At 37.3% G+C, this 12246-nt stretch overlaps 1 protein-coding gene across 1 annotated transcript in view; it reads right to left on the bottom strand.

The window, feature by feature from the left end:
- The window catches only part of LOC127879575 (deleted in malignant brain tumors 1 protein-like), a 29751-nt gene extending 21258 nt beyond the window's left edge, over positions 1–8493 (bottom strand). The window contains exons 1-3 of the mRNA XM_052426517.1: positions 8419–8493; positions 8133–8316; positions 306–399 (exon numbers count right to left, since the gene is read on the bottom strand). Coding sequence (XP_052282477.1) covers positions 306–399; positions 8133–8199 — 161 coding nt within the window. The 5' untranslated portion in view covers positions 8200–8316; positions 8419–8493. The remainder of the gene's footprint in view (positions 1–305; positions 400–8132; positions 8317–8418) is intronic.
- Between the last annotated feature and the right edge of the window lie 3753 nt (positions 8494–12246).

The following is a 12246-nucleotide window of genomic DNA, read 5'->3' as shown; positions in this document are numbered from 1 at the left end:
ATAGAGAGTTTTCTAGTAAATGAATTCATACAATTACTCTATTCGCGCCGACCTGATATGATTTTCATGATTTTGAAACATGTTTAACCCTTTGCATGCTGGGAAATTTGTCGTCTGCTAAAATGTCGTCTGCTGAATTTATAAAATTCGCATTTTCTTCGATTTTGTTCAAAGTATACTATCAGAATAGCAAACAGTTTGGATCCTGATGAGACGCCACGTTTTAAAGGCCTTAAAAATTCGGTTCCCGCATTGTAAGGGTTAATAATCGTCGAACGAATACGCCGGACGCTGAATGATCTTACTTATTGTAGGCTATCGGATAGCCAGGACTTGAAAACTTCTGTGGCGTAGTCGAGGCCTGCAGGGTCAACGCACTTCCGCTGCACTGGGAGTCCACTGAAACCGGGCCAACACAAAATGTAGATGCCAACGAACGTTTTATTATAAATATGCAAGGGCGGGTATTAAAACCGCTTGCTCAATCAGACATTTGATAATGTTGAGAACTGACAATAAACGTCATTACTTCGATTACCATATATTATTTGGACTCAAGTGACTCTAAAAATAAGGAGTATAATTATATTGATATCATATAGAGAAATTAGTCTGTATATATTGTCGATGGGTTTGACTGTTCTTATATGTGATTCAAAAGAAGTTTGTCTTCAATAGTCTGTTAAAGTTTTAAGGATTCTATGGATTTCATATATCTATTGGTCGAAATACGTGTTGTGAAAACGTATCAGCTAACATCGCTCGCATTATATATATATATATATATTATATAAATTGAACACCACTAGTCAGGATATGGCATAAGACCCATTTTCTCCTGACTCGATACGTACGGTCATGGTTTAATCCTTTCGCATTAAAACTTTTTATTTTTACACAATAACGATAAAACTACATTTATTTTCTAGTTTAAGTATAATTCCGAATCAGAATGTTTACCTCACTTATGAGAACAAGCATTTAAAGTTTTCTGTTTTCAATATGTGATAAAAGAAAAGGAAATGGGTTTTTACAAATCTGTGAATATCGTGTGTGAACCTTTTTGTGGAGTAGTTTCAACAGGACATTGTGTTAAATTTCTTATGCTAAGAAAAACGTGAGACAAGTTATTTGTTGTTAAACGCTGGATAAAAATGACATTGGGAACGACAATAAGTGCATAGAGGTTATCACACAGTACACAATCAAATGTAACCAGATATTAATGCATATTGAATCACAGATGCGTGATTGGCAGCCTTACGTTCATAAATAACTTGCTGTGGTCGATTGATGTGTCCTATAGAATATATTATGCTTCGTTTATTACGGTTTATTAATAACATGTATATGTTTTTATGCAAATAACATACAGGTATCGGACGAAAACACAATAATTTCGTAATTCAAATTTCATTGAGGAATGAATTACATGTACCTAGCCTGTAATCGAAATATAACGCTTGGGTAATAGGTGTGGCAGGACTGAATGAGTACTTCAGATTTTGATTAAAATAAATAAAAGGCTTTTTGCACACACTAGACAATGAAATCCCATTACATTGCGAGCATAATCAACATTTATGTCTGTGTATGAGTCACAAAGGACTTAAATCATAAGACAACCATGCCTATCGAAGAGTAAAGCGACCGATTTACTTAGCTTCTTAGCCTGAGCAAACGAAGTGGCACTTCAACAGGTCTTGAAGAACTGATTTCAGACATCAATAGAGCCGACACCCGACCCACTAATTAGTCACAATATTTCGAGATAATGTGATAGCACGATTATAATGTCAACTGCATGTGTTAACTGCTATTTGGATAGCCAATCCCATGGTCATTGTTGCTTTTACTTTTATGTTGCATATTTGGGCTCAAGCGTTCTTTTTTTCTCTCATAATACATATAACTTGTTAAAGTCGCTTAATACAGAAATGTAAATCTACGTGTAATATACAGTAATCAACGCACTGTAGGCGCTGAAGGCCTGGGGCTAGGTTTAGTGTGACGTAAAATGCATTTACGATGTTTTGTCCGAATTTTTCCCTTTGTCCAAATGTATACGGATTGACCCTAGCGGTTGAGTGCAGAAGCTCAGAGACTGTAAGACAAGACAATAGTTGGGTATATACTAAAATGTACATAGACGGTGGAAGACAACACTATACTGGTTGTGGGAACGATAACCTTTTGTTCAACTCTACAGATCTGGTAGAGGTTCGTCTACATAGGCGGTGAAGATATACAACAACAATATGGCCGCAAAAAACTGTTATTGTTGGCGTCAAATAAATTACTTTCAATAGCCTAAAATAGCTTTATATTACATAATTAACAGATCAGGAAAACACTCATACTTCTTGTGTAATGAGTATACAAAAGAAAATCCACTTAAGCCCAAGTCTCACTTTTGCCGGTAGAACCCCAGTCCATCCCGGTTTGCTAACGCCGGTCGACCGGCGAGGACCGGGATGATTCGTAGAAATTTTTAACGCAGTCACACTATTTCCCGGTGCCTCCCCGGTTGAAACCTGTATACAGCCCGGCAGAGTCCCGGTCAACCTGGACTAGCTACGGTTTATCCCGGTGAAGCCCCGGCAGAGCCACGTTTGTCGCCGGAAGTGCCCCGGTGAAAGCCAGCAGCGTCCAGGCATAGCCCCGGTTGTCGCCGGTAGTGCCCCGGTTGAGCACTGGTGAAAGCCGGCAGAGCCCCGGTATACCGTAACACCGCCGGCACTCACCGTGTCTATACCGGCATCAGACCCCGGCAGAGCTACGGCAACGCCCCGGTTTTACCCCGGTCGTCGCCGGTAATGCCCCGGCGGAGCCCCGGTGAATGCCGGTGGCGTTCCGGCATAGCGCCTGTTTTCTTATATACCGTAGTTATACTGGGACTCTAACGGCATTCACCGGGGCGTTGCCATAGCTCTGCCGGGGTCTGTATGGGCCCCGGTGGAGCTACGGTGCCGTCCCGGTTGTTCCCGGTGCCGTCCCGGTTGTTCCCGGTGCCGCACCGGTCGTTGCCGGTCCTTCCCGGTGACTCCCGATTCATCCCGGAGGTATTAAACATTTTAATACTTTCCCGGTGGAGCCCCGTTTTTCCCGGTTCATCCCGGTCGTCCCCGACGGAGCCCCGGTTCATCCCGGTAGAGCCCCGGTTCATCCCCGCACAGCCCAGATCACGCAAAGGGGCTCCGCCGGCATCATAGTGAGACTGGGCCTATACCCTGATTAAGAACGGTGTACAGATTGTGTACGTTGTCTCACGTAGAACTTTGCGCGCTCGATCTGGGCAGTGAAATATCATATCCGGTAACTTGTTGTTTTTTTCATTTTCTTTTTTCTTGAATGTCTCGTTAACGCAAAATAAAATAACAATATCTTAAAATATGTTTATAAATACCAAATGTAATGTCTTCAAAAAATGTATCAGAAAAAAATATTTTTACTGTCTCCGTAGACGGTCGTATCTTTTCGGCCTAGGCCGTCAAGTGAGGAACTTATTCTCGCATGAATATGCAAAAAATAATACAAACTATGTCGTAGCCTATGCTTAGCAATTTTGTACGTTTTATGACAATGTCATGTTAGATAGTGATGTTCTGTATTAACGAGGCGGGTTATTGAGACCTGCGAAGAACTTCTTTGATTGCGCATGAATTACCGCCAAGTGGTAAATCGGACTTTTGGGAATTCATTCATCGTGGGTTTGGCAGCCAGCCAATTCTGACTGTATCAGAAATTTGTATCATTGCTATGGCCTTAGGGCTACGCCCCAGGCCAAAAATGAGTCACCAGAACAAACGATTGTTTTCATTTAAAGCAAGTATCGGCTCTGAGCTTTCTCGGTGATGAATCTAATGACAAAACAATGATTCCAACAAATAAAAACCGGCAGCCACAAGTAGACTGCTTGGTCTCAAATGAGTCAAAACTTGACGGTTTCCTTCGGAAATCAGATGCTCTCGGCAGCAAAAAATAATGCTTATCGGACGACTTAAGTCGCACTTTATAGAATACTAAAAAGTTTACGGAGACCGGGAGATTTGACTCCGGACCAGTGGATTCGAAAACACATCGACCAGGTACGGCGTCTCGTCTTGGATTTCGGCAAATTTAAATGACATTGACGGTTACTGTTTTTAACAACAAACGACCGAACATCAATGCGTCACTACGGTGCAAAAGAAGTAATCGAAAAAAGTTTTAAATAAAAATGTTTGGAAACATAAAACCATGCCACTTATAAATCAATATGCGCTATGAGTAATTTGCAATTGAATAAATAAAAAACCTAAACCCAATTATCAGAAAATTAATATCTCAATTATAAATGCAGTCTTTACATTCCATCTCAAAAGACTGCTCATTAGATCATTAAGATCAATGCAACAATAAGTGTCTTTGATAAAATGATCGAAAGATCGTTTTCGCGATCATTACAACGTGTTTGAAAATCGGACCTTTAAAAGGATAATCATCGAATATCGAGCACTTTTGTTCCTCTGTGACAACCGATATTGCGATCTAAGCGGTAATCTTTTCCCAACGAAACTGATTTGAATTAGGCGTGGTAGGGCTGTTATGACGCTCAATTTTCTTCCTACAACGGTAATTAACCTATACAAAGAGCTCATAATCGATTCCCAAATTTTTGTAAACTTAATCTGCCTGACACAGAAGAATGGGATAAAGTGTAGTGCGACATATCTTCTGCTACAATTACGAGGATTTCCCGTTTAAAAAAAGGCCGGTATTTACCTAATTTAAAACAATTATTTCTTAGCCCCATTCACCTTTTGTAAGACCGAAATTTTGATAACTTTATTCGCAGGGTTTGTATTACGAAAAACTGTCAGATCGTCTAAATAGGAGAATTCTCCGATTAAAAGTATCGAATAGCCTTGCACGTTATCCACGAACAATACACCAGTGTCTTGAAAGAGCCAGATGGTGTAAGAAGAGATAGTCGGGCGTGCGTGGCGTTGATTCTCGTATATTTAGCTATTATTATAATGGCGTACGCGGTGATACGGTATTGTCATTAGCCGGAGAATGGGTAAATTGTCTTCATGCGTGAGTATACAATAAGTCTACGCCAAAAGTCAACCACTCCATTGTTAAAGGGACACATTTTCACAGACTGTGGCATGTGTTGAAGTTTGCCATTAAATGCTTTACATTGATAAATGTAAACATTGGATCTAAAAAGCTCCATTAAAAAAAATAATAAAATTTAAAAAAAAAAAAAGAAAAAAAGGTAGACTGGGTTCGAACCACTTACCCCTGGATTCCTGGAGTAGTAGTCTACCGCATAGACCACACGATTATCCGATCTCATACAATGGTGGATGTATTTGATACTTTATATAAGCAATCCTCGTAGTTTCACAAAATATAACGACAACAACACAACTCTCCAAGTTATTCAATCGTTTCGCGTTGCGACGGTTAATAATTTTCAGGATTTTAAATCGTAAAAAGATGCGTGTAAAGGATATTTTAGAACATGGTAAAGGTCCAGTATAACTGTTTCCTCACAAATGTAATAACTACAACAAAAATGTGCGAATCTGAAACAACTTCTTTTAATTTTGTCAATTTACCAAAACGTGAAAAGGCCCCTTTTAATACCTATGAACAGTTTATAATATTATGGACAAAATATTTATTTCATATTAAAAACATTTTTTGTATAGTTTATCACGCGATATGTTGTAGGGCATTTCAATTAACGGTATTGAACATATTTATTTTTTTAAACAATAAATGATGCAATAGGTACTAACTAATGCTGATTTTTTTTACCAAACAAACTGTCCGCTTAATGGTGGCGTGGAACTGCCTTACGATAACCAACTAATGGGCATTCAGGTGCGAATATCGAACTTACTTAAGTGTATTGTGTTATTTATCCGACAAAGTTTAGCGTGACGGCTCTAGGGTTAGCGAGGTGGTTGGTACACGCGCTTCTCACCTACGCGATCTGGGTTCAATTCCCGTTCCCGGAAGCATGTGAGTTTGATTAGTATTCACAGAACCGGACTTGTGGAGTTTTCTCAGGGTTCTCTAGATTCCCCCCAAACACAACCGCACACAAATTGAAAATCGTCCAGTAACAATTTAATAGTTGGAAATTGCAGCTATAATTCAGAATTCGTCCAAGCTTGGGAATCACTCTGGGTTCATACATAATGCTGCCTCAGGCGCAGAATGACCTCATAGACTTCAAAAATACACACACTATCGTCGCATGTTTATACGTTTGGTAATTACCGATAAGTAGTGCTTGACATATATCCGAATACCTGACAAATGTGTTTGTTTGTTTTTCGGCGTTTTTGTGTGTTTTTTTTATGTCTATATGACATATTGTTTTTGCCCCGTCTGTTGATTTGTTGGTTTGTTGCTTTGTTGGTTTGTTTGCGTAAAATTTTAACATTGGCAATAACTTTTGCAATATTGCAGATAGCAACTTGATATCTGGCATGCACGTGCATCTCATGGAGTTGCACATTTTGAGTGGTGAAAGGTCAGGTCAAGGTCATCCTTTAAGGTTACAGGACAAGGTCAAAGTTCAAATTTTGCAATATTGAAGATAGCAACTTGATTTTTGTAATGCATGTGTATCTCATGGAGCTGCACATTTTGAGTGGTGAAAGGTCAAGGTCATCCTTCAAGGTTAAATGTCAAGGTCAAATTTATGGGGGGGGGAGCGCATAGTATTTCACAAACACATATTGTTTTTAAATATAAATTTCATGTAATTAAAGAATCAGAAGCCATGCACTTAAGGTGTCAAAAGCTCTGGCTCTTGTGCTCTGCAACTCTTTTCAAATTAATCTGTTTAACTATTGAGTTTGGATGTTGTTACCGTTGTTACGTCTTCTAATTTTCAAATAATATCCTTGACTACAACAAGGAGCCTTCACGTTCATTCCGCGTATGCTTGATTATTTGCCGCAGTAACTAGTTAACAATGTTCTCGCTGTTCTCAGAAAATCAACCGAAGTTCGAATTTTATTATTAAATGCGTAAATGAAGTAACTACATGAAATGGACGTCGCCATCTTGACTATCACGTGATGACCCCCCCCCCCCCTCTTATTCGGCGCAACATGGGTCAATAACATCCTACACAATAGCATGTGGCTAACATCGGTAAAAAGCATGTGACACAACAGCATTTAATAGCATGAGATACCACAACGGACATTTACATTTGACATAACAACGGTCGATAGTATGTGTAACAACAACGGCAATTAACATGCGAAAAAAACACCGGTCAAAAGCAACGATGCTGGTTACTATGGTTTACGCGAATTGTACGAACGTATGAGAGGGTAATTTTTGCATTTGCATGATTAAACCCATTAAAATTTCTCACTGGATATTTAAAGCATTTGGTATCTATTGCACACATTTTATTACCCTCCACCTCGCACCATCAGCCACATTATACCGTTGAGGAAAATAAATAAAATACTTGATACTTTCCCGAATGAATTAATAGGTATATTACGCAAGTAGGGATGTTTTATGAAATTTTACGGGTATAAACCACGAAGCATCATCGCTGGCTTTATGTAACAGTTTGTATATTTTTAGAGCAACTAATGGGTGGACAGATTACATTTGTACTTTTGTGGTAACAAACCACAGGGTTGTATAATCAATTTACTGCATAACATTGTACAAACCACCGACGAGACAATACGACACAACCGAAAGGCGGAGCAATGACGTTTTAGTCACTAGCATTGAGGCGAGTCCATTTACTATTCTGTGATCAATGAATATCAGACAAAAGAATAAACTACAGGGCTCCAAAAGAGTTCGCTAGATCTTTCAAATGTATTCTCTAGCAGAACGCGTGCATGTATTATTGATAAGAACCTTTTATTTTAAGTTCTGCGCAGCCGATTACTGTCATTTACTCGCGTATCGAATAGGTATTGAAACCAATACACACATCATTCGCGATGTTTTGTAAATAAATACCATATTTTACTGGCCGCTCTGAAATATGGTTCTAAAAATAGTTAAAAAAAGAGATGACTACGATATAAGCAACAACAACAAAAAACAAACAGCGGAGATGAATTGATATAGAAAATAGCACTGACCACGCTGAACGATCAGCAAACAAGCAAACAGTAGGGTCGCCAGGACGGCACCGCTTCCGGTCATCATGCCAGGATTATAGTTCTCTTCCCCTTTCAGTACACCAGCTCCTTCAGGTTTGCGCGCGCAGAACGCCGCATATATTCCAGTCCGATGGGAAAGTGTAAGAACCTGTCGGTCCGTGAACTGTAGGTAGAAATAAACGTGTTACCAAAAATGCTAATTTTACGTGAAACATATGGTGTGAGTGTAATTATAATTTATGAAATAAATTCAACGAATTCCCACCTGAATGTAAGATATCCATAAATGATCTGCAAACTTGTGTTTACCGTATACCACAATAGCGTTATCTTCTTTACAAACACACAGTCGGCGCAACTTGTGAATACAAAAAATACAAATTGTATGAATACATGTATTATATAAAGGCTCGTAAAAATACATTGTGTGTCAATAAAAGTCAACCGACATACGTTTACTTTCATAATATATTTGTTGTCAGATAAACAGTACTCAGGATGTCCCGAGTGCGTTTTGTTGCATTTATACTACTACTACTACTACTACTACTACTACTACTACTACTACTACTACTACTACTACTACTAATAATAATAATAATAATAATTATATAATAATAATAATAATAATAATAATAATAATAATAATAATAATAATAATAAAGTGTTTCGCAATGTTGTTTCGAGTCGATAACAGTTCGATAGTTAAGCAGTTTGTTTAAATTCACTTACATGAACCACATATAGAAAGAGCTTAAACATCGTCAATACTCACTAAACAATAAAGATAACAACCTCAATACTATCTGCAATACTAATAAACAATGATGGTTATCGTTCCAATATTATATGCAATACTCACTTAACAATAAAAATAACAAACTACTTCGACTACAGTAATATCTGCAATTCTTACTTAATAATAAAGGTAACCAGTCCAACATAATCAGAAATACTCACTAAACAATAAAGATCATCGCTCCAACATAATCTGCATTACTCGTTATGCAATAAAGGTAACCATCCCAATTCGATCTGCAATACTCAATAAACGATAAAGGTAACTACTCAAATATAATCTGCAATACTCAATAAACAATAAAAGTAATGACTCCAATATTATCTGCAATACTCGTTATGCAATAAATGTACCACTCCAATACTACAGTCAATAACAACTTTACAATAAAGGCAACCTATCTGCAATACTTGTACTTACTTTACAATAAAGGTAACCACTTAAATTGTATTTGCAATTTTCACTTAACAATAAAGATAACTAATCCAACGATTTCTGCAGAATGCACTAAACAGTAAATGCAATCACTCAAATACAATATGCAACACTCTCCAAACAATGAAGGTAACCACTCCAACACTATTTGCAATACTCACTTACCAATAAAGGTAACCACTGCCATACCATCTTCAAAACACACTATGCAATACAGGTAACCACTGCAACACCATCTTCAAAAACAAACTATACAACAAAGGTAATCACTCTATTTACATTTGAAATACTCGTTGAACAATAAATGTTATCTTCAAATCCCACGTAAAAATTAAAGTTATAACTGCAAAACCAACTTCAAAGTAAAGGTAACCACGCCAATATTATCTGCGCTTCGCACTAAACTAAAGCCTACTGCTCCAACACTATCTTCCATCATCGAAGGTTTACTTACAATACCCACTTAACAATACGTGTAATGACTGCAATCATATCTGCAACACCAAATTCTAACAATTCAAAGTAAAGGTATTAAAGTGGCCTTTTCACAGATTTTGGCATATTTTGAAGTTTGTCATTAAATGCTTTATATTGATAAATGTAAACATTGGATCTTAAAAGCCCCAGTAAAAATCAAGAATAAAATTAAAAAAAGGAAAAAAAAAGTAGCCGGTACAAGGGCTTGAACCAGTGACCCACGGAGTCCTGGAATTAGTCTGAAGTAGAAAACGCATTGGCCCTCTCGGCTATTCCGCCAGATATACACTGGGAAAGTATTTTATACCTTATATAAGCAATCTTCGCAGTTTCGTAAATTTAAACGACAACAACAGAACTCCAAATTATTCAATCGTTTCGCATTGCAACGCTTTATAATTTTTAGGTTTTCAAATCGTCAAAAGATACATATAATGGCTATATTGGACTATGGTAAATGTTCAGTAATACTGTTTACTCACAAATATCATAACTAAAACGAAAATTTGCGAATCTGAGAAAACTTTTTTCAATTTTGTCAATTTACCAAACCGTGAAAAGATCCCTTTATTTTTATAACTACATGATATCCGCGCTTTAAACTTAGATAAAACTTGCTGCTTCTACACTGTCCATAAGTATATCGAAAGATTATTTCTGCTTTTCTTTCTGCACACTTAACAGTTTTATATAATATATATTTTATCAATATCTAAAAGAGTGAGCACCTCTTGTTATGCCTTTAATTCTATATTATGCATCAACTCACTTCGGCAAATAAATCCAGGATACCGCCAAAATCGAGAGTGAGACCTGGCTTTCAAAGTGTCGTCTGATTGGCACCGCCAAGCAGATGATGCAGTTCTGCGCGAGAATAGCGTCGTTTGTTTAATAAACACTGTCACACACTCATCAAAGCAACACCAGAGTAACGTCTACAATGACAGAATCATCCAGCTGAAAAAGTTACCGTGTGCACTATAGAACATGATATCCTTATTCAATTAGCACTCTTCCAAATTTAACCACTGGTTTCTAAATATAAACAATAGACATTAAAAACGCATTTGTCAATCCCGCGATTTATTTACGGCCAATCTGAACAATAATTTAAACGTAACTGAAAATAACAAATAAAGCGGATAGATTTTTAACCTTTAACGCGACAAATTGGAAAACCGACCTGAACTCGTAATAAAGTGCATTTGGCTTTAAATTAGAGTTAAAGAACCTATATTTGGACATAATGAAACGTTACCCAATACCATTAATATAGTTCCTAATGAGTTAAAAGATTGATGTAGTGTTGCATAACGTTATAAATGTACCAGTATCATGCACGGTATGCTGATTGCAAACGATCAATGGACATTCTCATGCAATTATCGTGCATGTTAAATTTGCTATAATAATTTACAAACGGTAAAAAAGAATCGCAAGAGGACAGTTTTGACGACGTTGACTTACGTAGTCAATCTTGTTCAATTTCCAACTGAGTATTCGACCTTGGATATTTGCAATCGGTCGCATAACAAATTTCCCACTGGGTATTCGACCTTAACCCATTTATGCCTAGTGGACTCTCCCTTCCTTCTAAATTGGAGCAATTTATTTCCAAAATTAGGGATGTATAGTATATGTATTTCTATATTTAGAAGTTTTCTAATCTGGGACGACACTTTACGCACATGCCTTAAGCCCAGTTTTCTCATATCAAGGCTCAAAGATTTATCGACGCATGCATGTGACAGCACGGATTTACAAAAGCTATTCTCGTAATATTCTGTACTTAGGCTGATGGGAAAATGCAAACTAAAGTCACTCTAACGGGCAAAATATTGTTGATTTACATTGGCATTTTGATGGGCGTTGATTTGATTACTTTGTCACAATAAACCAATGCATTGATATGAATTTGACATTAGAGCATTTCAAAATGTGCCACAAATTTCCTGTTTGAAATCTAAACATAAAAATAATCAAAGCACTGAAGGCACTCAAATTGTTCGCTATTGCATAATCTTAGACGCAACTCAGTTTTCAAAATTATGCTATAGCTTTTTATATCGCAAGTTTGAAATGAACACAACCTATTCAAATTTATAAAGAGTGTGCCTTAAAGCACAGGTCGAATTGTGTGTTCACTGTTCTACCTCATATTTATGTTATAGAGATGCCTTAGACAAAATAACAACAATATGTCTCTTTTTTCGCAATTGGTTGCTGCACTGGAAACCATCTTTAGAATTTTGGTTGCCATGCTAAAGAATAACAAGCCTAGAATCATGTACACGTTGTGTTATGTGTATCTTATACTTTATTGATATAGTGACAATTTTGCCGACTTCAATGCATCATGTTTTGTTGTGAGCGGGAATCGAA

This window comes from Dreissena polymorpha, chromosome 4 (assembly GCF_020536995.1).
Source record: "Dreissena polymorpha isolate Duluth1 chromosome 4, UMN_Dpol_1.0, whole genome shotgun sequence".
NCBI classification, from domain to species: Eukaryota; Metazoa; Mollusca; class Bivalvia; order Myida; family Dreissenidae; genus Dreissena; species Dreissena polymorpha.
The sequence above is the reverse complement of the archived record's forward strand: the minus strand, read 5'-3'. Positions and strand labels throughout refer to the sequence as shown.